At 58.1% G+C, this 25,977-nt stretch overlaps 1 protein-coding gene across 4 annotated transcripts in view; it reads left to right on the top strand.

The window, feature by feature from the left end:
• The window catches only part of TSPAN11 (tetraspanin 11), a 77,771-nt gene that overhangs the window by 44,454 nt on the left and 7,340 nt on the right, over nucleotides 1–25,977 (top strand). For 3 of the 4 annotated variants that reach the window (XM_087855550.1, XM_087855551.1, XM_087855553.1), the window contains exons 3-7: nucleotides 3,178–3,369; nucleotides 19,088–19,162; nucleotides 20,042–20,146; nucleotides 23,009–23,167; nucleotides 23,513–23,599. In XM_087855550.1, coding sequence (XP_087711676.1) covers nucleotides 3,178–3,369; nucleotides 19,088–19,162; nucleotides 20,042–20,146; nucleotides 23,009–23,167; nucleotides 23,513–23,599 — 618 coding nt within the window. Of the gene's footprint in view, nucleotides 1–3,177; nucleotides 3,370–19,087; nucleotides 19,163–20,041; nucleotides 20,147–23,008; nucleotides 23,168–23,512; nucleotides 23,600–23,788; nucleotides 23,869–25,977 lie in introns of all 4 variants that reach the window. The other variant, XM_087855552.1, reaches the window with a different exon arrangement.

Here is a 25,977-nt window from a genome sequence, read left to right as displayed (position 1 = left end):
GTTGTGTTTTGTTTTTCCTTTTTTCATAGTAGGTCTTTCATCCCTTTGGACTGGAAACTCTGCTCCTCACTACCCCAGCTTCAACCTCAAAGCTCCTCAAAGCAAACACCCTAACACGGACAGGGGAAAGGATGGAGTTCAAGTCCTGAGCAAATGTCAGGAGCTATCCAGGCATCTACACCCAGGGCAGGGCAGGGCTCCCCCCACCCCCCACCAAGCTGCCAGGAAGCAGCGTCCTCTGTGAGATTCAGCACAGCACCACCTCCTGGGGGGGAGGGGCAGGACACTCTGACCCTCCATTAAATACGGAAGGTACACGGCCGTTCTCCAGAGCCACTTGGATGGGTCCCACTCCCAGAGATCCCATTTAGCCTGGGGTCCGGCTTAGGTTTCATGGAACTCCCAGGAGATGGTGCACCCAGGCTGAGAAATGCCACCTTCTCTGGGTGTCAAGGTGGAGGAGTCCTTCCTTAGAGACCCGTCTACACCAGGGCTCGCTGCGTGCTACAAGATTAGACTTCAAACCCCAAACCTGAATACATTATTTTACGTGGCTTTCTCTGGCCAAAGTGTCCAAAGCTTTATATCAGATTTTCAGCTGGTTCCATGTCCCCCAACAGACAAAGTGTCCCCAGTCAAGCCCACACATGCCCAGACGGGGGGTCCTGAATCTTATTCTCAGCCTGTGGGGTTGACAAACCTAATGGGTAATGGATAATGTGTATGTTTCTATAAAGAGACTACACCCATTAACAGATCAGTGCAGAGTGACTGTTTCATGCCGCTCAGAATCTCTTCCTGGCAGTCTTGTGTTCTTCTGATTAATAAAAAATGAGAAATGAATGATTAATTAATGCACTGTATTTGGTAGGCAAAAGCCTTCAAACTATAAGATCCACAGGAAAAAGTAATCAAAGGAGTCCTTGGTGGTTCTAGGCTGGGAATCACGAGTCCGATACAGCCCCCTTATTTGAGATATGAAGAAACCTACTCTCGTTAGGTGACACAGCTAGCTATGCAAAGTTGGGACCCTCGCCCAAGCCCTTCAGTCACACTTGGGGAGGGAGAGAATATGTGCAGGCTCTTCTGCTGGAAAGCCTCGCCTGACGCAGCTCCCCTGAGCCAGACTCAGGAACTCCCTCCCTGGTCGTGGAGGCTGTACAGGCCAGAGGAAGCCTTTGCTCACAGAGAATTTCAAAACCTACCGTAGTCCAGGATTTCGTGAATCTAAGATCCCACAGTGAGATACGCCGTTGTTTTCTGTACCACTAAGAAAACGTGCAGCCAAGTATAATCGTCAGATGTATCTCAGTGTAGAGATGTGAAGACGGGGGGAGGGTGGCCATGGGTGGGGGAGATGTGCATTGTGGAATTGAAGAAATGACACGCATTAGCCTCTCCCATTCCATTTGGAGCGGCGCTCTGTGATGTCCCTCTACCTGTTTCCCTTACCTGCTGGAGGTGCTGAGGAGGATAAAAAGCACTTGGAAGAAAGACAGATTTTAAGAGCAAAGTGAGCAGCACAGCCGACCCAGCCCAACCTGCGGAATCCGAGGACAGGGTCCTAAATCGGCCCTCTGAAAACCTGGTTTTCAGTCTCAATCCTGGAGCTTTCTCATGCTGTTTCCTCAAGCACATTCTTCTCTCCAAGCCTCAGTTTCTCCATCTGCAAAACAGCTCCGTGCCCCCCCACCCCGCCCCCTCCCTCACAGAACTGCCCGGAGGCTCGGAAGAGAGAGGCTGAGCTGCGGGATTTGGTGCCTCAGGCATGCTACGCACTGGCAACCACCTGCTGCTTGCTCAGCGGACGCCCCTGAGTCCGGGAACAGACACTGTGAAATGACAGCGTGGGTTACACAGAGTCATTCCGGAACGGATGGGAACCCCTTGCAGGATGAGCGTGCATGGACCCAGCTGTGGGACTTGTGTAGCTTTTGACACCCTTGAGGGAGATCGGCCACCTACCTGAGGAAGAGAACCCACCTTTAAGTGAGGCAGGGAGACTAGGGGCCAGACAGAAGTCTGTCTCTCCAGAAGCAGAAGGCACAGATGGTCAGAGGTCCCAGGGGTCCTGCTCCCCACCAACACCCTTCACAGACACCTTAATACTGCCCCGTCCGGCACCTTGAGCGCACACACACACACACACACACACGCTTCTGGGGAGCATACAAGTCACAGAAAGGGTTATTCAGCCTCTGTGCAGAAAGAACCGGGCAAGAGAGCCTCCCCAGCTCTGTGTCCCAGGACCCCTTCCCAGGGAGCCATCTGCCTGACCTGCCAGTCAGCAGTGCCCTGTCCCTGTCCCCTTCTCGGGCCTGGAAGAGAATGGGACTGTTAGCGAGGAAAAAATCTCTCCCAGTCCTCCTGCCACCCCAGACTGACTCCAGCTTGTGCAGCATGCGTCCGTTCAGTGGTGGGGGAGGCAGCATGGCTCTGAGTTCGCGTCCCGGCCCTGGCGCTGCCCTCAACTGCCCCGAACCAGAGGCAGGACCTCAGGCAGCTGGCCTTTCCTCTGTGGGCCCCAGTTTTGTCATCTGTAGATGAGAAGCCCCAGCGTGCTCCCCACATGGGCAAACGTAGGGCTGAAATGGGACGTATATAAAAGTGCCCTACCGGGAAACGGGCACCAGCCCAAGGAGCCAGTACTGGGGGAGGAAGGGCGTCGCATCTCATGGGGACACAGTAGCACTGTGGTAAGAAGTACGGAATTGGGGGGCGCCTGGGTGGCACAGCGGTTCAGCGTCTGCCTTTGGCTCAGGGCGTGATCCCGGCGTTCTGGGATCGAGCCCCACATCAGGCTCCTCCGCTATGAGCCTGCTTCTTCCTCTCCCACTCCGCCTGCTTGTGTTCCCTCTCTAGCTGGCTGTCTCTATCTCTGTCGAATAAATAAATAAAATCTTTAAAAAAAAAAAAAGAAGTACGGAATTGGGAGTCAGCCTCAGATTGAAAATCCGTTCCTGCAACTTGCTTAGGTGTGTGACTGCGGACGAGTGTCCTAACTTCTCTATGCCTCGATTTCCTCCTCTGTGAAGTGGATACCAAACTATTGTCTCGGGCTCCTTGAAGGACTGCATGAGGTGGTGCATAATAAGTGCCCGGAACGCGGTGGGCGCTCTGTCGCTGGCGGCTGTGGACCCCTGGCGGCCGCCTGCCCTGACCTGGGCTTTCCTGCAGGTGGGCGGGGCCGCCGTCATGGCCGTGGGCGTCTGGACCCTGGTGGAGAAGAGCGGCTACCTCAGCATCCTGGCCTCTAGCACCTTCGCTGCGTCCGCCTATATCCTCATCTTCGCAGGGGCGCTTGTCATGGTGACGGGCTTCCTGGGCTTCGGTGCCATCATCCGGGAGGACAGGGGCTGCCTCTCCACGGTGAGTGCCCTGCTGGAGTCCCCAGCCTGCACCCCGTCCCCCCAATGGGCTCCTGTATTGAGAACCGCCCCCCACACCCACGCCGTAGAGACCCCTGGAATCGGGGCCTCGGGAAAGCCAGAGAGGGATGGTCACCCTCGGGTCTGGTGTTGGCCACGGTCTCCAGCCTCTTAGATCCTAAGCCAGTCTTGCTGGCCCCTTTACCCTACCTTTCCACTTCCCTCCTTCTCCTCCTCCTTCCAGATTTTATCACGGTGCTTTTCAAAGATATGCAGAAATGAATATGATGATGAAGCCCCCTGTTCCGTCACCCAGACTCAGCAACTACCATGTCCTGGCTCATTGCTTCCCTCCTTACTTCCTGCCTCCCCCCACCCTCGGCTCCCAGACAGCAGGTGGTCTGTAATCTTTCAGTGCGTCCCCCTAAAACAGAAGGGTCCAACACCATGATTATACCTAAAAACAATTACCAGTCATTCCTTAATATCGTGAAATAACGAGGCAGTTTCAAATTTCCCCAGTTGACCCATAAACTGTTCTCTTCTTTCAGTTTGTTTGAATCGAAACCTAAATTATGTCCATGTATTAAGATTGGGCAGTTTGTCTCCTGAGTCTCTTTCAGTCTCTCAGCTGCAGCACCTCTCTGTCTCTCTCCCCCTCTTTCTCTCTCTCTCTCACTCTCTCTCTCTCACTCTCATCTTGTTTGCAGTTTGGTTGTTGAAGGAACCAGGTCATCTGTGCTAAGCATTTTCCGATTGTATCCTTGTGACATTGTTTAACGTGCTCTCCTGGCAGTTGAGTCTAGACGCTGGGTCAGACACAGGTTTGATTGTCGGGGCAAGAGGATGTCATGGGTGATGTAGGCAGCACAGGCTCCTTGAGGCTGGGAAGACTGTCCATCCATAGCCGGCTCATCTTGTCAGGAAAGGGAGCCAGGGCGGGACTGGCCAGGGCAGAAGCCGGACCCACGCCCTTGCTCCCATGACCGTTGGCCAGGGCAAGCTCCCTGGTGCCTGGGTGGCGTCTCGCCCTTTTAATCTCCCCCCGAGGGCCAAGCCCAGGCAGCAGGGGTGCTATAGAACACGTGGTCTTTGCAGGGAAGGGCCAGAGAGTCTCCATGAGAAATCAGGTTGAGCCTGAATGGAATCAGGTCACAGGAAGGAGCCTCGAAGGCTGTGCTCTCCACACCCTGCTTCCCTGTACCCTTTGCACATCCAACCAAGGGAGCAGGAGGCGCGGAGGGGCCGTGCCCCGAAGCCTTGCTCACCAGTGGTCACCAGTTTTTTGGCTCTGGATACAATAGCACCTGTGTACAGGTACGATGGCGCTCCTCTGCCTAGAGAAAATTCCTTCATTCTGCTTGGAGGGATAACCCAGAGCCAAGGTGCAGGTCACGCGGGTGGTGGCATACCAGTGGGGTGAAGTCCCACAGGGGACCAGCCAGAGCGCGGGCTCTGACGTGAGCTATCCTAACGGCCGAGGGACAGGTGTGCCCTGAGCCAGCCCCACACCTGCCAGCCATCCCTCCCGCGGCCAGGCGTGAGTCCCTGCATGCCTACTCGACACCCTGATCCGATCGGCATCAGCTGAGTGGAGTCACCGGGCATGTGGGATGGGCCGGGGGAGAAGCTCCAGGCCTGATGGGGACTGAGGCTTACGGGGACCAGTGCTGCTGGGCCCTACCTTCTCAGTAGGGCTACCTTTCCTCTGCTTAGCCCTGACCCTTTAGGACATGGGGCCTTCAGCTTGGCCTGGGGCTTCAGGCTGAGCCTTCTGGCCCACGGAGGCAGGCTGCCAAGCCATGTGATTGCCAGCTGCCCCTTCCTTCCATGAGCTCATCTTACTGTGGAAGAAACAGGCCTCATCTCTACAGCCCAGGAAGGAAGGCAGAGGCCCTCACTTGGGAACCTTCCTTCTCACTCAGCCGTCTGGCTTGGCTCTAAGATCAGCAGTCCCCTACAGCCCTGGAAAACAGCCCCAGATCTCTTTCCAGCCCGGGCGCAATTATAACACGAATGGGCGCTGCTTATTGAGAACCACCTCCCTCTGTCCTTACAACAGCAGCCCTGCAAAGCCACAGTCCTCGTGAGCTCTGCACCCGGCACTGTTCCAAACATTGGTACATTTAGCTCGGTTCATCCTCACCCAGCCCTGTGAGCTCTTTACTCTCCTGGTGTGCATTTTAGGTGAGGAAGCTGGGCCGCAGAGAGGTTAAGCGATTTCCCGGAGGCCATACTGCTAGTGAGCAGCTAGGTCTGTCTCCCGGGCCAAAGCTCGGATCCCCCCTGGCCAGCCTGCCTCCAGGAGGCATTGCTCACCCCACTGTGCCGATGAGCAAGCTGGCCCGGGAGGTGGAGCAAGCAAGTGCCGGAGCTGAATTGCAAAGCCCAGTGTGGTAGAATTGCCAACAAGAATACACATCCCAGGGAGGCCGGGCAGGATGGGAGGCAGAGAGACGGGAGGCTGAGGGGGTAATGTGGGCGGAGGGACACACTGTCCTGCGTATCTGGATGTCAGCACAGAGCAGCTGTTCTCAGAGATCTGGGTGGGCACAAGAGGGGGCTCCGTGCAGTGCCCAGCCAGAATTCTAGGGCAGAAGACCAGGGGTGGAGGGGTAGGGGCGGGGTGCCTAGAAGTTCCTTGCGCTCATTATAGTATGGAAATAACAGCGTGTGTCAGAGCATGCCTGGTATAGAGTGGAGCTTGAGGGCCATGGGGTCCAACACTCCATCCAGACATTCTAGTCTGAAGACACAGGGCTGGTGAGTGCAGGTCACCCAGGCATTCATGGGGGATGCTCAGCATTCTCGGCTTCTTTGGAGACCAGTCCCATCATAAGAGCTCTTCCCCTCGGCAGTCTCAAAGATCAGAAGGAAAATCTAAGGGTCAGTAACTGGCAGCCTTCTGCTCTGCAAGCCACCCATCACGGCCCCCTCTTCTTTTCTCCTATCCTATACCATCCATTAGCAAAGCCTGCCTACCCTCCAGGCCCAGCCATTAAGAAAACTGATGGTTCCAGCATCCAGTCACAGCCTGCCTGGGGGGACAAGCTCTGTACCCAGGACAGTATAGGGAAGATGCAGGGACTTCTGGAAGGCCAGGGCCTTGGGCTTGCCTGTAGGACTACGCACATCTTCCTCTCAGCTTGCCCTTCTGAGCTTCAGAGGGTCAACAAACTAGAGGCTTTCTCATCTCCCTGGGCCTTGAGGCAGAGCTGGGGGCACAGGGCTGCTGGACGGGCTGGTGCTAGACGCCCTCCTTCTTCTTAGCCCCGCCTTGCCCCCCGCCCCCGCCTGCTCTCACTTCCACCCCAACAGAACAGACCCAACGCCTCTGACCTCTGTGGTCTGACATCACTAACCGGACACATCACCAGTTTGGCAGCAAGGGCAGGGAAATGTGCCCATGCACAGCCGCCAGCCCAGGGGTCTGGGGGCAGCAGGCAGGCAGAGAGCAAACTGCGAAGCCTGGAATCTTCTCCCTTAGCTTTTCCCCACCCCCCTCTGAAAGAACCAAAGATAGAACCGTCCCAAGGACAGAGCACAGGTGACGTCGCGGTTCTGAATCACCTACATCCTGGCTGGTCAGCCCCTGAACCATTGAGCACTTGACTGTTTCACCAAGAAGATGGCTAAGACAAGTAGGAATTTTTCAACCCAGGGTCCCGTTCAAGGCCAAGAGATGTGGTTAAGCAGTCTGAAAGTGTTCTGTGGTTCCTGGAGGCTCCTTGCTGCTCTCATTTCATTTTTCTCCTCTTCTTGCCTAACTTCCCTTGGTAGTCTTTCATCAGCAAAAGGCTGAAGGAAACTCCAAAGGAGGAATGCCGTGAGTCTGGCTCTGCACAAAGTGGTCCCCGAAGAGGAAGGGGAACGATGAAAGACCGGGCATCTGAATGATGTACGTCCAGCCGGGATCAGGCAGAAGGCGAGGTGGGACATCCAACATTCCCGGAGAACGAGCCGGGGCTGGACGGGGCGGTCCGGCTCACAGGGCGCGATGCCCGTCCTGGTCCGAGCCCTTCCTCCTGGCACATCTGCAGCCCCTAAAGTCATTTTCCCAAGAGGGAAGCGTTCATCAGGGACAGGAATAGCACGTCTTTGCTGGTGCTGGCTTGGGAAATCTGTGGAGGGGAAAGGGAATGGGGTTTAAATTATTCACGCCAGATCTGTTTTAGTGAAGGCTGCATGCGGGAGCCAGATAATTCAGGCCTTCTAAGCCTAAGGCCGGTGACCAGGACGGATGCCACCCTGATCAAAAGGGATATTTTTAGAGCTTTGAATACGGGCTCTGAAAACTTTTATATCTTAAGCCAAATGAAGATGATGATGGATAGTTCAGGCTAAACTGGGGTCTCGTCAGGGGCTCTTTTATATTGAGGGGACGGATTAGAGCATAAGAAGTGCTAGACCCAGTTTCTGAAAATGAGGAGACCCCAGATTGCAACACTTCCATCAAGTATACTCAGAGCTGGTTCACCAGGGCATGAAGGTCTAGAATCAAGGACTGTGGTTCAAAAGCAAGTTGTAGCATAGCTTGCCCAACTTACTCTGGGACTCGGGAAAGTGACTTGGCCTCTTCTGGCCACCTTGGGATGCCTGTCTTTATCTGGGGGTAAGGTATGACGAGAATGAGGGAACATTCTAAGGAGGAAACGAGTCACCACATTATATAAAGATCATCAAATGTGGCTATAATTATCATTTACATCACCATCACCATGACCAAGCTCCTTTGAGAAGGAACCTAAATAAATGGAGTTATTCTTAGGCCCATTACTCCCAGGGTCCCCACAGCTTGGGCGAGACCACTTCCTTGATGGAAGCTGGTAATGGAGGAAGGATCCCAGTGCCTGACGGGGCGGGGGTGGGGCGTTGACCACATCTCCCCATTGCTCATTTCTCAGCCTCACCATACTTTGTCAGTATTCATCAGCCACCCAGGCAAGGTGGTCATAGCCTCATCTGCTTGGTGGCACTTTGACCTTTGAGTCAGCTGCCCACATGCTCCAAAAGAATGGATCCTGCAGCCAGGGCTTGGAGAACCCCGAGTCCTCTCCATCAGAGCAAGAGAGCCTTTCCTGGCCCTGTATGGTGCAGGGGAGGCAGGGAAATGGACAAGAGGACTCTTGCCCAGGCTCCTCACGAGGACGTAGGATGCAGATATCCTCAAGAGTCCGCCTCGAGGCAAGAGGGCTGCTCAAGCGACCCATTCAGTCAGTCAGCCTGCGCCCCGCCTCTCCCAGCTGGGACCTGCGGAGGTCCTTCGAGAAAGGCCTGTTCCGTGCAGGACAGCCACACAGTGGCCTTTCTCTCAAGATTTTGGTAAGTCTTTCCCCTCAGCCTCCTTCTCAATGGTCTTACTTAATTCGGGGGCTGCGCAGAAGGGACTGCCAGGCTGCTTAGACGAACTCTCCACCTACCTCCTTAGCCAAAGAGAAAAAGAGACTTGCCTAAGGTCACATAGCCAGTAACTGGCAAAGCCCAGTCAACACCCAAATCTCGGTCCAGGGCCTTTTCTGCTGCCCCAGGCTAGCTTTGCACCTCCCCCCCCTTCGGATGCTTCCAGCACAGGAAGTGGGCATTCACCTTTCGTGTGATTCAGGACTTATGGTTTGCATTCCAGGGGAAAAGCGAAGCCCTTTGACAACTGGGGGTCAGTTACCTGGCCGCCTGTCACCTGACGCACTCAAAAGCGAAGGTCAAGCTTCAGGCCGCAGGCGGTGTGGCAGAAAGCAGCTCTGTTAGTGCACCAAAGACAGCGTGTTGGCCTAGCTGGAGAAAGCTCAACTCAGTTGTGCGTGGGTCGATGATCACCCCATAGTGGGTGCTCTCTGTGCTCCCCTCCCTCAGAGTAGGGCTGACCGAGGGGGCTCAGAGACATGGTGTGTGCATGCGTGCACATGTGTGTGCGCACGCGTGTGTGCGTGCACGTGTGTTGCAGGAGGGCAGGGGATGTCTGTTAAACATCGTCTCTTTGTAACCCAAATCCAAGAGTTTACTTAGCTCGGGATGATTCCCTGTCTGTCATTCGGTTCCTGCTTCTTTCCTTAGCAGAGTCCGACTTTAAGCACGTGACGGGAAGGAGATGTTCTAGAGTCCCTCTCACCTAATGAAGCCCAGTCCGGCCCTGATGACCGGGGGCACAGGGGATCTGAACCCCAGAGAGCCCTTCACAACTTACTTGGAAGCCCGTGCGTCCACGCAGGTGTTTCGACATGTCCCTCCCACTGGTGTTAAGTTTATCTTACTGCACAAACACACACCCAGCAGGGGCGGTCTGGAAGTGGGCCGGCCGCTGAGCAAAACTGATCCCGCGTGGGAACTCTCCTCCTCCTGAGGCCCCATGCCCGTGGCTAGTGAGGCCGAGGCAGTGGGTACTGTCGGACTCTGAGAGGGTCCTGCTCCGCCGAGAGCCCTGGGTGCAGGCCGAGCGCGGGAGCCATTCCCTTCCCATCCAGGAGAGAGGTGTCTGACCCACACCTCGTCCCCACCGCGGAGCTGCAGGCCTCCCTGCGCCCCTGGGCCCGGAACAGGAGGGGTGGCTGCACAGCCGCCCCAACATGCTCCTCTCCTGCCAGGCCCTGGCACCGGCTTTGGGAAGTCTGTGCCTCCATACTGGCACGTGGCGCCCTAGACCGTCTCCCCACACACCACACGGAGGTTTTAGGGGAGTTTACAATCAACCGAAAAATAAGACCCAGGAGACAGAGATGGCAGCAAAAGGTCTCCTTCATTACTAATGAAGCTGATTGGAGCATGTGGCTTTCTAGCTGCAGCCAGAAGCCTTCGCAGCTCGTCAGCTCTGGCTGAGACAGGCTCGCGTGCCTTTCTAAGAACAGCCCCACTAGACTTATAGCATGCTGGAGAGCAGAGAATGTGGCATCCTGACGATGCAGGAGAGCAGAGAATGTGGCATCCTGACGACAGGCTGGCCCCCAGGTGAAGGAGGAGGGCCCACGCACCAGACAGATAGGACAAGCAGTGAGTAAGGAGAAGAGAAGCTGGGGGGGAGGGCAGGTGTTCCTCTAGCTGTCTCTGCAGAGAAGCAGGAGGCCAGGACAGAGGAGGAAAGTGTCTACACGGCACAGACTGATGAAGCTACAGCACTGACACGTTTTATGCAGAAGGCCCAGAGAGGGTGAGTGATTCGCCCAGGGTCACACAGCATCTTGTCCCAGAGGCAAACTGAGCCCAGACCTCTAGGCCAGGGCACCTTGTGTGACATCACTCTTCTCTGACCAGCACCATCCTGGGTTCAAGACCCACCCCTCTCAGACAGCTGGGGAAGAGGTGGTGGCAATTAAGTGGCTGGAAAACCCACCCCATACGGAAGATTTGCTGCAACAGACAGGCAGTGTTCCATTGATGGGGCTGCCGTTGACCTCAACAAGCATGTCCAGCCCATTCCCAGAATTTCCTGTTCTGCTGGGCACAAGGCTGGATTAGCAGGGAAGACATGAGCGGGCCTACAGCCCAGTTCTTGGCTTGGAGTCTCATGTGGAACACAAGACACCTGCATCAAAAGCCAAAGAACCCTGTGGGTGGTTTAAATTCCTGTTTCCATCCAGTCAGAGCCTCTGACCTCTCTGAACCCCAGGACTTTTCCTAACCTCCAGGCATGGTAGGAATTTCTCCTGCTCAGCCTTCCCTTTTCCCCTGTAGCCAACCCTGTCCTAGAATTACCACCTCCACCTCCAGGGACCCCTCACCAGTCCCATCCTCAGTTCTGCCCTGGCCCCTTGCACGATCTCATTTGTTCCAGGCGCCTACACACGTGCTTATGAGCTGCACCCCATCTCTCCCACAACCTGGGAGAAGACACCAATGGGAACGTCTAGGTCCTTCTGGGGGACAGCAGAAGGCAGCACTCAGCCATTTACCCCATGCCCAAATCCCTCAGGCCATGTCCCCCAAGGAGTCTGGCCTCATCCTACCCCACAGGTGGAAGGGCTGGATGGCGGGGGCTGTGAGCCCTGGGCCGGGGCCTGCCGGGGTAGAGGTCACCTTCATCCTCCCAACAGTGACATCTCCTTACGGGAATGGCTTGAGGCTCTCAAGCCCACATCCTCTCTCTCTCTCTGCACGAACAGTCAGGCAGCGGCACCTGTGAGTCCTGACCGCCTCTGGCGGGTGGTTAATAACCAGAAAATAATGTGCCCTGAACTCATCGCGGCTTCAACAGCTGCCTCCATCTTTTCCTGTTTGGCCTTGGCTGTTTGCAGCTCCTTGACCCTGCTGCGGCCTGCCCTGGCACCCTCTCCCACACACACAGCCACGCTGGGAGCCTCTGGCTGCGCCCTTCTCCCTGCAACCTAACCTTGGCAGCATCTCAAGTCCCCTCTCCTCTTCCATTGCCACACTGCTCTGAGCATGGGCTAGGGCCTCTACCCCCACCTGCCTGGACGCCAGGCCCCCTCAGTTTCCGACTGTGGCTTGGTTTGTGTCTCTGACCGTGCAGAATAGCGGAGGAGGCAGGGGAGGAAAGCTTCAGCAAGGTTCCCTTCTTTGTGGCGGAATCAGCCCAATGAGGAGTTCCGAAAGTCCACTCGTATAAAGTTCTTAAAACTTTATTGCAAGGAGGGCGCCAGCTGGTGCCGAGCTGCCTGGGCTCATAGGCCCCCGTGACTCTGCCCCAGAAACTGTAGCTGGGGCCCAGCTTGCCCCGATGTATTATTAGTCCATCTGAAGATGCAGTTGCTAATTAATCACCTGAATGTCACCATGAGAAATGTTTCCACAGAGCTCCTGCAGAGCGTCTCATTAAAGAGAGTGTTGGTTTGGTTCAGGCAGTACTGTGCTGTTCCAGCGTCGTTCTGGGTCTATAGGTTTAGAAAATATCGGGCTTCGCTTCTAGTCCAAACTGCGCCATTAAAAAATTAAAGAAAAAAAAAAGATAGATGGTACAGAGGGAAGATGAATGATTGGGTCCCCTCTGTGCTTACCGAACCAGTTCCTTCTGTGCTTGGGGTCGACCGTGGTGGAGTTAAGTGGCCTAGCTCTTACGAAGGGCTCTGGGGGCAGAGGCTACAAGAACTTCCTTTAGAAACCTCGTTACTGATTTCTATCAGACCAAGCCTCAGTGGTTCCTTCTTTTTTATTTTTTTATTTTTTATTTTTTTACTTTTTTTTTTTTTGGATTTTTTATTATATTATGTTAGTCACCATACAGTACATCCCCGGTTTCCGATGTAAGGCTCGATGATTCATTAGTTGTGTATAACACCCAGTGCACCATGCAATACGTGCCCTCCTTACTACCCATCACCGGTCTATCCCATTCCCCGGCCCCCCTCCCCTCTGAGGCCCTCAGTTTGTTTCTCATAGTCCATAGTCTCTCATGTTTTTTTATTTTTATTTTATTTTATTTTTTTTTTTAAGATTCTTTATTTATTTATTTGACAGAGATAGAGACAGCCAGCGAGAGAGGGAACACAAGCAGGGGGAGTGGGAGAGGAAGAAGCAGGCTCCCAGCAGAGGAGCCTGATGTGGGGCTCGATCCCAGAACGCTGGGATCACGCCCTGAGCCGAAGGCAGACGCTTAACCACTGTGCCACCCAGGCGCCCCTCATGTTTTTTTAAAAAAAGATTTAATTATTTGTCAGAGAGAGAGGGAGAGAGACCACAAGCAGGGGGAGCGGCAGGCAGAGGGAAATGCAGACTCCCTGCTGAGCAAGGAGCCTGATGCGGGACTGGATCCCCAGACTCTGGGATCATGACCTGAGCTGAAGGCAGATCTTAAGGACTGAGCCACCCAGGCGCCCCTCAGTGGTTGCTTCTGGAAGGACTGGGGACAGCCCTGAGTGCAGGGGCCAGCCAGTCACAAAAATCAAAGTGGGGCTGGAGGTCCCGGAGGAGTGAGGGCGGCGTGGGTCCAGTTCACACCGAGGTGTCCAGTGACTGTGAGGACAGAACAAGATACAGGTCAGAGAAGGAGGGCGAATGAGGATCAAAGTTCCTGTAGTGCTGGGTAGCTGGGGACGCGTGAGACCCAGGAGTCCGACAGAAGTTCAGAAAGAAGGATGTCCGCAGTGCCGTCATGGCCAGAAGCTTCTGGCACAGGGGTGTTTGGGGAGGCCTTGCCTAAGCTGAGACTTGATGGTTAACGATGTGTGACACAGACACGGTCGGAACAGCGAGTCCGGGGAGGGGCTACGGAGAGCAGCACAGAGGCCCACAGCCTCGCTGGTGTACAGAGTGCCTTGTGCACACACACAGGGAGTGCTGGGGAGTGCCACACAGCCAGGGAAGCTGCTGGACTCAGAGACAAGATGAGGCTGGGCGGGGTAAAGCAGGGGGTGGCGGAGGCAGAGCTGGCATTAGAGCTGTGGCCACAATCCCGGCACAGGCAGGAAGGGGCCGGGCCGAGCAGGCAGAAGCCACTGCTGAGGAAGGAGGGGAGCCTGCCCAGGAGAGGCCGCCTGCAGCACGCCTGGCCTGGCCTGCTGGCACTGGGGGCTGTGGGCTGAGTACCTAACCATATCCACCCTACGTGTTCGCGGTGAGCCCATCCGCCCCATCGCTGTTTAATAGGGACGAGACACACTGCAGGTCAGCACACAGGCTCTGCAGCTGGAGTCTCTGGGCTCGGCTTCTGGCCTCAGCCGTGTTCTTGCCCTGGGACCTCAGACCAGCTGCTTCGCTTCCCCGTGCACGTGTCTCGGGGTTCCCGGGAGGCTAACACGGTGCTCACCCGGCCACGCGATGAGTGATGCTGTGCTTGTCTCCGAGGGTGGCTGGGCGCTGTCCTGAGAAGTGCCCACAAGAGGGGCGGGCCCTTGGAGCCACGGAGAACCCACGGTGTGCACTTTGGGCCACTCTGGTGAGTGAGGCACTGATCCTGCTGAGGAAGGGTTCCTTTCTCTCCCTCGCTCTCTGGTGACAGGGATACCTTTCCACTGCTCCCGCTACAGAAAATGTTTCCTCTCTCTTGAGAAGCGCGGCAGAAACAGCCTCAGTGACCTTCCTGCCCTGGTTTGGTTAGCTAGGAGAAGCCAGATAGCCTGGGGCCCAGTATATCCTGACTTACACCGAAATGGGACGCCTCCTAATTGCACACAGGGTGTCTGAGCCTGTCACCTTCCTAGACCCAGCACCCGCCCTCCCCAGCTCCCACGGGGGAAGCCAGGGGCTACCCAGCTGTGACATCTCGGGATGCACTTGGGCTAAGAGCATCCCCACGACAGGCCCAGTGCCCAAGGGCCTGGGAACTGATGCCCTGGTCAGGTCCTGGTCCTTCCTAGAGTCGGTGTGAGCCACTTCCTGCTACAGAGTCCCCTCCGAGGCAGGTGCAGAGTAAGCCCCTCACGTGCTCCTGTCTGTGTTCAGTCCCAGGCTTCTCAGGAACTAGACAGCTGGCCTCAGATCTTCCTTTTCATAAAGTCTCCCAGAGGGCAGAGGGTCACATATGCAAATCAAGTCCCAGCAGCAGGCTTATGGTCTGAAGTTAAATGTGTAAATCAGTTTCTCAGTCTTGGCACCTACGACATTCTAGCCCGATCATTCTTTGCCACGGGACTTGTCCTGCGCACTGTGGGACGCTCGGCAGCATCCTTGGCCTCTCCCCACTAGATGCCAGGAGGCCTCCTTTCCCCAGGTGTGACAATAAGAAAATATCCCCAGACATTGCCACATGTCCCCTGGGGGCAAAATCATGCTGGGTTGAGAACCACTGGTATCAATTAAACTACAGTAACAATTCTGTGCCACCCACGGATCAGAAGATGGCCGAGCTCCTGCCCCCCAGCGTGAGGCCGGCATGCGCCAGCCCGCCCCCTTTGCCTCACGGCATGCTTGGTAAGAGGGGCACCCACAGATCTTAATCCGGTGACGTCTACCCAGCATGCATCTAGACCCAACACCGTGCCGGGTACTAAGAAGAGCCAGAAACTCACAGGCATTCTAGGGAGACAAGACCTGAAGCTAGGGCAAGCTCCACAGAGTGATGGGCAAGTTTCCATCACTCAGCCAGCCTGTGAGGAACAGTGTGGCAGGCCGAGGGCCCGTGCAGGCGCAGGCCCAGTCTAGTCAGGGAGAAGGAGCCACGCGGAACGTTGTGTAGGAAGTTGGAGCTGATGAAGGGCCATAGGCATTTGGGCTGGGGCGCTAGCCCTGCTGTGGCCCCGGGGAGGGCTTAGTGGAGGCCACGACCGAGCTGGGTGATGAAGGACAGATGAAGGACAGGCGGGCCCTGGAATTCCAGACAAGGGGACACTGAGGGCAAATACATGGAGGCTGGGCGGCTTGGCCTGTGTTGAGGGAGCCACATGCAGGAACAGAAGCACTTTGCAGATTTGCGGCCGGCCAGCCTGTGCGCTGGACATGCTGGGATGATTCGGCTGGGCTGAGGGGGCCAGGGAGGCTTGGTAAAGTGGAAGTGGAGTGGCAGAGGTCACATGGCAAACCCCCAAGAGCCTGGCCCCACTGCCCAGGCTCCAGCCTGCCAGATCCCGAGGCAGGGCCGCCAGGACCCTCTGTATGGGAGGATCCCAGCGAGCATGACCCTTTGCCTGCTTCCTGGGGACTGTCACACGGGAGCTGTGATTCAGGGCCTCCCCCGCCAAGGTGAGTCACGCACCTGCAGCCCGCCCGCCGCGGAAGCTGCTGCCTGGGGCCAGAGCCCGTGCCTGCCGAGCACCCAGCCTGTCCTCTCCCTGGCACCCTGCCATCAGCCCCCCGAAACTCCAGGCCGGCCTTCACTTCCCTCCCAAGGGCCTCTGAACAGCTGGGGCTCCTGGGTGGGAGGGAGCGCTCGCCCTGCTCCTGACAACTCTGTCAGGTGGGGAGCTGCTTGGGTGACGCCTCCCAGCAGTTTTGAGGGGCTGGCATGTGCTAATTTCGGCTGTCGTTGCATCAGGGATGTGGTTCAGTTTCTCTCCCTTCCCATCACCCCCCTCCCAGCCCAGCTTCAGCAGCAGCGGGGGCAGTGACTTCCCCGGGGAGCAGCAGGCCACTGCCAAGTGCTCATGACTGCCACCCGGCATGACTGTCCGCTGACAGTCCCTGTGAGCGGTGAGCGGTGAGCGGGAGAGGAGCCTCTCCCACCCCTGCAGAGGGAAGGCGAGTCGCCAAGATGCCACCCTCCTCGCTGCCAGCGGCCTGCATCCTCCCATTCAGTCACGGGCTCCCTCAGCTCTGCCTCGCACGCCCCGGAGGGCACACGAGGTGCACCGGGGGAGCCTGGGGGCCACCGACTGGCGGTCCCTGCATACAGAGTCCTGTGTGGCAGGAGGAGGGCAAACTCAGAGCATGGGGCTCAGGGGGGCATTGGGGGCAGTTTGGAGTGAGCAGAAAGGGCAACTGAGTCCGAGAGGAGCTGCAGGATGTCAGTGCCGCTCTGGGCTGTCAGAAGAGGGACCAGCCTGGCCCAGGCCACTGGGCCTCCCACTGGCTGACAAGTCGGGCTCCCCTCATGCTGTCTGTCACCCAGAAGCTCTGGGAGCGAGAAACAGGTCAGACCACCATGAAGCAAGATTTCCTCCCTTTGGGTCCTTTCAGCCACTGGGGATGGGCCGTTCTCCCCATCCACGGCCTCTGTCCCCCAGGCATGGCCACTCTGTGCAGGGCCTGGGGAAGGCCAAAATTCAGCTAGCCCAACTCTCTGAGCCACGTTTTCTCTTTGGAGCCCATTTTTCTACTTGATGCCGGGCACCCGCGGCTGCCCATCCAGAGCGTGGAAGTGGCCAAGCCTGACTCCCACCTGAGTCCTAGGACGTTCCACCACCGTTCTTCAGGTTTCCAGGCCTCAACAGGTGGAGAGGGTCCATCCACAGACCTCTCGTCAGCCTCCGGCCTCCACTCACCCAGATAGCATCCCACGCCCTCCAGAGCCCCAGGCACACGGGGCCCTCCTCACGCAGACCCCTCCCTGTGGCGTGAGAAGCCCATAGGCCCAGGGAACACACCCTCGTGGGCCTGCAGCCCCCTTCCCACTTCTAGACTTCATCCCGGGTGCCCAGGAGCTTGTGGACAGCCTGAGCCCCCATCCAGAGCCCACACAGGGCTGACAAGGCTCCTGTGTCCCCCACACTCCACCACACCCAGCCTTCTCCACATCTTCACCCAGGGGTGGCCGGGGGTGCCTGATCCTTGGGTGGGATGGACTGAGCTCGGACATGCAGGCCAGAGGCCTTTCCTGGGATGACACTGAGCCTGGGGCAGGTGGGGAAGGTGGTACCAGGGACCTCCTTTTGGACTCTTGCCTTAAGCCTCACAGATGATAAGGGCAGGCCTGCCACCATCATTCAGAGCCCGGAATGCTTCCATCACCCCTGATGGTGGGCAGTTCTGAGCCCAGGAGACCGTGGGCTTAATAAAATGGCTGTGTGCGAGGTACATAGTTGACTTAACTCGAAAGGAAACCTTGCCCCTGGTTGGAATGTTCTTCGTAAAAAGGAATATCCTCTCCTCCCTCTGCGTTTCTTAAGTCCTGCCCATGCCAGGCTCCATGCTGGGCTCTGGCAGATAGTCAGGCAAGGACTCCTGGGCCCATGGACTCGCATTGCCCCCGACCTGGCCTCACAGCCCCCCGCCCTGCCAGCTGTCTTCTCATTCACGTCCCCTCCTGCCTGCATCCCTTCCCCTACTTGAGGAGCCCTGGAGTTTCAGGGCTCCGTCACAGGCTGAGCTTTCCCTGCGATCCAGGGATCCCAGTAACCACGGTCAGGCTGACGGGTGGTGCCTGGGGGAGAAGGAGGTGTCACCAACCATTGCGCATGGGTAGGGGCTGGGCTTCCCCAGAGGGGGCCTGTTCCAGTCAGCAGTGCTCCCCTGCCCCTCCCCCTTTCCCATCTCTATCGTCCCCTCTCCCCTGCCTGGAGCACGCTTCCTCTCCTCCTCCCTGCCCCCTCCTAGCCACGTGGAAGAATACACCAGGATGGAACAGTGTCCTGGAGCCTCCTGCCTGTAAAACCTGGTGGGGGGAGGAGGGGTCACAGCTGAGAGCGCAGCCAGGAAAGCAGCCCACAGGCTGGGAAGCATGCAGAGCAGCCCGGAGCCTGCACAAGGCCAGGCAGTGGTAGCGACAGGAATTTAGAACCTACTGCAGGGCCATGAAAGGCTGGAAGACACACTGATGCCTTTCCCCGTTCGGGTGCCTTTGCGATCTCCTGAGCCTTGGTGGCAGCCCAGCCACCCCTATGCTCTCAGCCTCCACCGCTCTCTCCACTACTCTCTGCACTCTTCAGGCTTCACACATGCTCTCTCCTCTGCCTGCCACATGCTTCCTGCCTTCTTCACCTGGAAGCTTCTCCTTAGAGATGCCACTCAGGTGTCACCTCCTCCAGGAAGCCTTCTCTGACTGCCCTGCCCCACCTGGGACTGCCCATCATTTCTAGGGCTTGCCCAGTACATTTGTAACACAGCATTATAATCACGCACTTATCTGTGCAGCCACCACCCATAACTCCGAGGGCAGGGACTGTCTTACGATACCCAGCATGTAGCTGGTATTTAATGAGCATTGGGTGGGTGAATGGACTAACAAACTGAGAGTAGACCAGTGGGTGAAGGGATGAGTGGGGAGCTCCATGCCAGCAGCTGGGAAAGGCGTCTCCTCGGAGCTGCTGGGAAGAGGAGGACGATGGTGTGGGTGATGGGGTCCCTGGCAGGTCGCCCCACCACCCCCACCGCTTTGGGGAGACATTCATCCTTGAAGTCCTGGAGCACCGTCTGCCTGCCCGGGCCTGATTGTCGTGGTGACCACCTTCACTCCTTCCTCCTAGTACTTCTGCTTGTTGCTGGTGATCTTCCTGGTGGAGCTGGTGGCAGGGGTCCTGGCCCATATGTACTACCAGAGGGTAAGTGCAAGTGTCCTCCTGCTCCGTGCCCCGTTGGCATGCCCCCCACCTTGGAGGTGACAGCTTGGAGCAGGGTGAACAGGAATGGGGGAGCTAGGGCCGTGACACACAGGGTGGTCTTGTCTCCCGGGCCCCAACAATCCTCGCACATCCAGGTCCTCCTTCGTATCCCGCTTCCAGCAATTCTCTGTCCCATCTGTGGATGCTGATGTGTTGAGCGTGGGAGTCAGGGAGTGAGGATGCCCCATGGGAGGTGGCATGGCCCGTCTCCCCTTGGATGCAGAGATAGAGAGAGAGGATGAAGCCTCCAAGGAGCAAGGCTGGGGCCAGGGCTGCCTGCCGGGCTATGAAGACCGCTCCGGGCCTCGCCTGCCTGCATCGGACAAGGACAAAGTGGCCAGTCGGGTGCCCTCCCACCGGGTGCTGGGAATCAGGGGTTTGAGACCATGACTGGGGTGAGACAGATGACTGCACCGGTTATTTTAAGCCAGCACCCACACAACTGATGGCTGCCCACAGGGTGACAATTGTAAATATTGTGAATACCACCTCATCATCAAATGAAAAAAGATTTAAAAGCACCCCTGTGTCCAGCCTCATTGCCCTCCCACCAGCTTCGAGCCGGCCCCTCCCCAGCCCGCCTCTCAGCTCTGCCCGTCAGCTGTCTGGCCTTAATGTCAGGGACCCAGCTTTTGTAACCTCTCTCCGTGAACCCCGTGTCCTGAGCCATCTCCTACTGACGCTCCCATGACACTAGGACCCCTCCCCCTCGCACCATTCAACATCCGCGGTGCTCTAGAGCTAGCTCCCCCGTGGGCCTGGGGAGTGAGGTCGGCGTGAGCCGTTCTGCTGATGCCACCTTCCCTCTCCACTCTCCAGCTCAGCGACGAACTGAAGCAGCACCTGACCCGGACTCTGGCTGAGAACTACCGGCAGCCCGGAGCTGCGCACATCACAGCGTCAGTGGACCGGCTCCAGCAGGACGTAAGCACCTGCCCGCGGGCTGGAAGGCCGTGCAGACATGGGCTCGGGTCCTGGCTCTGTCGCTTCCTGTCTGGGTGACCCTGGACAGGTTACTTACCTTCTCTGAGCTTCATTTGCCTCTCAGATGGAGCCTCCTAGGGTGTGTTGAGCATTCAGTACGATCACATATGCAGAAGTCCACGCCGCAGTGAAAAGGGCATACTGAGCCCTGGCCCTGTCCTGCCCCTGCTGTGCCCTGCCCACCCCCCACACACCCCCCCCCCTGCCCTGCAGCTCCCCTGACCACCTCCTCCAAGCCCCGCCCCTGCTGCCTTTCCCCGCTGGGCCCCTGTGGGCAGCAAGCTAGCTGTGCCAGGGGAAGAAGCCACCTCCTGGCCAGGGATCCGGCCTCCTTCCGTCGGCAAGGCTCCCTGCTTCCTCTGCTGGGCGCAGAGAGCTGAGGTCCCTCAAGAGTGATGTATCAGCCAGAAGTATTTCAGTCAGGCTACTGTAAGAACTTCCCAGTTGTGAGCCGTGGGGCTGAACGCGGTGGGACAGAAAGGGGGTCTGTCCAAGAAGAGGCCCAGCAAATCCCTCCGGTGAGGCCCGTGGTCCTGCCAGGGCTCGAGAAATGGGCCTCAGACCTACCCCGGCCAGTATGGTAGCCACTAGCCGTGTGTACATTTAAATGTAATATAAAAGTCAATTCCTCAGTCACTAGCCACACTCCAGGGCCCAATAACCTTCCTGATTAGTGGCATCAAATTGGACAGCAGAGATGAAAGGCATTTCCATCAGTGTAGAAAGTTCTGTTGGACAGTGTGGCTCCAGGCTCTGATGGTTTGGTGTCTGAGAATTTGAGGAAGCTCTACCCGCCTCCTCCGGTCCCCCTTCTCCCTGCCACCCCACCCTCACCCTTAGCCTGCCATCTCTGTAGCTACAGACCCCCACCCTGGGCCTGAGGCCTTGGTCTCATTGCTGGGAATACCAGGCAAGTAGGCAGAGCAGAGGTTGGTGGGGTTCAGAGCTCTAGGGGCACCTTAGTTCAGCGGGGGAGGCACTTTCCCCGTCTCCGCAAGACTGGCTTAGCTCCCAGTAGGCTCCGGGCAAAGGGGTCTCTTGTGCTCTGCTCTAGTGACTAAGGGCACCCGTGTGCTAGGAGCACACCCATCCACATCCACACCCACCCTGCTCGTCAGCCCTCTCCGAAGCTCGGTCTGCACTCGTGGGGCCTCCCGCCGGAGAAACCGAGCCCCAACCCCTGGCCTCGGGCCCTTACTCACGGAGCCCCGCACACAGCAGGCAGCTGCAGGCCGCGCTGGGCTGGGAGGCCCCTCGGAGTGGAGAACAGAGCTGGGGAGGCCAACTGGGGGGACCGGGAAGGAAGGCCTGGGTGTGCCTCGGGAGAGAAGATGGGAGGGGCAGTCAGAGAGCGGGGAACAGCAGGAGGAAGGGCACAGCCGGGAGCTGGCATCTGCCACTGCCCAGGGCCTCTGCGGGGACCAGAGCACGTGGCCACTGCCCCGCACGTGCCAGCGGCAGTCAGAACCAGGGGGGCATGAGGGACGGTGGACCCAGGCCTGCATGCTAGGCCTGAGGAAACAGCCCCGAGAAGGCAGTGGCGTCAGGCCAGGGCCAGCATCCGGGCTGCAGGCCAAACCCCCGTATGTCAATGGCACCCACATGCCTGTATTCACGAAACGACCCTCTCAGTAGAGGGTGTCTTCCTGACCGCTCAGCCCTGCGGGGCTCTCGTCTGCAGGCTGCCCAGAATCGCCTCTCGTGGTTCTCACAGACCGGTGTGGAGGTACTTCGTTAGCCCCAGGGACAAGTGACAAAACGGAAGCTCAGTGAGGCTGAGTCACCTGTCCAGTATAATCCCGCGTGACTCCTAGCACAACCCCTGCTGTTCCCGGCTCCACGTGCTGTTCCGTCCTGCCTGCCTCCTCGGAGCTCCTCCTCTTCCTTGTGGGATCTTTCCCGCCCGTGAGCAGAGCCCCTCGCCCCTCCTCTGAGCTACACAGCTCCCCATGTCTCCCCTGTCTCTCCTCGAAAGCTACTGAGAAGCGTCAGAAAGCCGGGAACCGTGTGCGTCACGCGTGCGCCCGGGGCTAGCGTCAGTCCTGGCACATAGCAGGTGCCTAGTGCACACTCGTTAACGGCAGCGACGCACCTCCCGCCCTGCCTGCACCCCGCACACCAGAGACAGCCTCAGAAGAGCTGGCTCTGTGGCTCCCGCAGGGACTTGGAGTCTCGGTCCCTCAGCTCAGAAGGACAAGAGAGAAGCGATGTCCCGTGTGTCTGCATCACCGGAGCCCCGGGCTGGCGCTTTCCTGCCCCACAGCAATGCGGAAGCCCCTGGTCTTACCCAGCACTGACACTGCCCCCTGGTCAACACTGATCTGTCCGCACTGGGGCTCCGGGACCCTCTCTGTGTCCCTGCAGGTCTGAGGGCTCTGAGGATTCAGGGTTTGAATGAGGGTCCAGGAGCCTCTGCCTCCCTGGGTGACCGGGAAACCCCCGCTGGGTGGTCTTGGCCCTGCCCTGGGCTCTGCCCCACTCTCTCAGGGACCCACCTGCATCTACTCCCCACCCATCTTCTCACAGGCCCTCCCTGCCCGCAGGACACCCAGCACCATCTCCTTACCGGACTTGGGTGGCTAGAAGGGAGCCAACAGGTGTCTTGCAGCCAGCTCATGCACCGGCCCGGGGAGAAGAGCCCCAAAGAGACCGGCTCCCTGCTCAAAATAGGGAAAGGAGAACTCACAGGGAGACAAATAGGGCTCGGGTTAATAATGAATAATGAGTCCTGCGGCTTGCCACGGAGGGGCTGGAGGTGCCCCGTGTGAGCTCTTCGCCCCCAGCGTCTGTCTCTCCCTCCAGTTCAAGTGCTGTGGGAGTAACAGCTCCGCCGACTGGCAGCACAGTGCATACATCCTGTCTCGGGAGGCCGAGGGCCGCCGGGTGCCGGACAGCTGCTGCAAGACGGTGGTGGTGCGCTGTGGCCAGCGGGCCCACCCCTCCAACATCTACAAGGTGGAGGTGAGTGCCCAAGCTCCTGGCCATCCAGGAGGCCCCCCATCCCTAAAGAGGCAGGCTCAGGCAGAGGGGCGGGGGGCAGAGGGGGCGGAAGCAGGACACACTATTCACTGGCCATGAGGCAATGTGAGGCCCTCTGCGGTCTCCACAAAGCCCCGGGGGATTCTGGGACATCATGGCAGGCCCCTGGGTCCCCAAAGAAGCCTGTGGGCAACTGAAAGTCTGGACCGGGCCCTTTAAGCCTCTGGCCTGCCCTCAGCTGGGTGGACGCAGCACCCCTGCCAGCCCTTCCCTCTCCAGCCTCGCCTGCTTCCGGGCCCCCGTGTGTCACGTGCCCTTACCTTACAGGGAGGCTGCATCACCAAGCTGGAGCAGTTCCTGGCCGACCACCTGCTGCTCATGGGGGCCGTGGGCATCGGGGTGGCCTGTCTGCAGGTAAGTTGGAGGGCGTGGGATTAGGACAGGGAGTTGTCTAGAAGAGCTGTGAACCCCTCTCCCATTGGTGGGAATCTCCAGTCACTGGCCATCTGCACACCCACGTGCTGCCCTGCCCTCTCCTCCCCTCCTCCTCTCCCCACCTTCCCTCGGCAGCCAAGGGAATCACACGGTCACTCTCTTCCCCAGAGAGGAAGGAAAATGCCTGGGGGCCTGGGGGCCCACTTGAACTTTTAAGAGACCTGGGAGGAGTGTGAGTGTGGGCTCAGGTATGTGCATGCACCCTCTGTGTGTGCACGTGGGTGTGTGTGAAAAGCCTGCTGGGATACGTGTGGGGCCACAGGTTGTCCGCATGCGTCTAGGTGTACATGGGGCTGTACGCACGGATATGTGTTTAGGTGTGCTTGTGCATGTGTGTATATGTGTGTGCATGTACTTGCACTCATTCCTCTGTGTGTGTGTGTGCACGTGCGCACACACGCGTGCCCATGGATGTGCGCTCCCCCGTGCACACCCAGCTCTCTGCTCTGAGCGATGCCTTTGGCTGTCTCAGTGCTGCACCCGGCCCTCCGCTGCCCCGCAGGACGTCAGTGGGGCTCTCCCAGTGGCTCCAGCCAAGGGTCAGTAGAGAGGTGTCAGGAGGGGCACCCTAGGGCAGGGGCAGACGCAGGGAGCAAGGGCCCAGCAGGCGCTAGAGCGAGTTCTGTGCTGCCCCGCCCTTCCCACTCCTGCCACCACAAACACTGGGCAGGGGAGGAGGGGTGAGAGCAGCGGTCGGGGCCTCAGAGGCCCTGGGGCTGACCCTGCCTCTGCTCCTGTGCCACTTAGAGCTCTGACATCCCTGCCCACCATTGCTTCATCCACAAAATGGGGATCACGTCCCCAACCACGTAAGGTCTAGGTAAGAACGAGGTGATGAGCGTGACCCACGCGCTGTGCCCGGCACATGTGAAGGCCTCCCCATAAGTGCACGCAGCTGTTATCCAGCTGTCTGTAGACTTCAGAGGGGTCTCAGGTACTTCCTATCATCAGATCCCCACCACAACCTGAGACCGGGGCCAGGTGAGTGTCCGTGTTCTCCCATTTTACGGATCAGAAAGCTGAGACCCCGAGAAAAGACTTCCGAGGGTGTCACATCCTGCACTGGCACCCAGGTCTCCTGGTGGTCTTTTGCTTTCCCCAACTCCCCCCCCCTCCGGCCCTAACCACACAGAGTTCCATGGCAAGCAAAGCAGGGGTCAGTAGCAGCAGCTGGCGTGGAGAGCCTGCCAGGGTGGGGTTCCTTCCAGGTCACCGCGCAGCCTGGCTTCATCCGCCTGTGTGCCGGGAGCATCGAGCTGCAGCCTCGCCCAGGGGCTCTACCCGCTGGAGGGGGGGGACCCAGCAATGCAGGGCTAGTTATCCCATCTCTGGGCCTCAGCTCCTTGTTTGTAAAATGGGGCTAATTATACCTAGTTTGGGGAGAGGATTAGCAATATATATGTAAATCACTTGGCTGGTTGCTCAGCAGATAGCAGGTGTTCAATAAATGGTACCCATCATTATTTGATTCATTTCCATGTGGGCACATTGTCTCTTGAAAAAGCCTTCTCAGAGAGCTGTTTCCCGGCCAGAGCAGCGTGCCCCTCCTCCTGCACTGGTTCGCAGCCGGCCAGGAGCCCGGCTGGCATCAGAGGGCCCCTCTCTGCTCTTCCCTAGCGCAGGTCTTCTGCCCCACGTCCTGAGCTGAGCAGTTGCCGCTGGGGGCTGAGGAAGGGGCTGCGGTGTGCTCCAGATCCTGGATCCACTGAAGTTTCCAGAAGCCCGCTGTCTCCTTCAGCTGTGAGGGGCCTGCTCAGCAGGGACTCTGACCAGGCCTGGGCCACACTCTCCACCCCTTTCTTCCTGACTTCTCTGGCCTTGGGAGCCTGTAGAAGCTAAGGACAGGGCCAGTGAGGTCCAGGGCAGGGAGTGGGTCTGCCAGTGCCCCAAGCATAAGGTCAAGGTGAAGCAGGGAGGGCGGTGGATCCTGCCCAGGGGGGCCACGTTGCTGGGCAGGCTGCCGGCAGGCCCGCAGAGACGTCCCCTTGAAGTCTTGGTCCTCTGCAGCTCACTGTGGAATTGCTGCTGGTGTCCCTCAGAGGGAGCTTCCCCTAGCCGCCCCATGCACCCCACCCACCCGTTGCAGAGCCTCTCCCCTCCTTCCCGCGCCTGCCTGCCCTGCAGCCAAGCCTCGGTCACAGCTCCCTCTGCTGGCCGATGCTGGAACTAAGCTGCCCAAGCACAGGTGGGCCACTGGTGGGGAGGAAGGGCTCACACCAGGCCTGTGCCCAGGCTCCCAGTCCTCGTCCGCCGGAGCGAGCCTTCCCCACACATGCCCAGCTTGGCCCTTCCAAGGC

Source organism: Ursus americanus, chromosome 25 (genome assembly GCF_024610735.1).
Source record: "Ursus americanus isolate L20-20 chromosome 25, mUrsAme1.1.p, whole genome shotgun sequence".
Classification (NCBI taxonomy): Eukaryota; Metazoa; Chordata; class Mammalia; order Carnivora; family Ursidae; genus Ursus; species Ursus americanus.
This window is presented reverse-complemented; position numbering and strand designations above follow the sequence as displayed.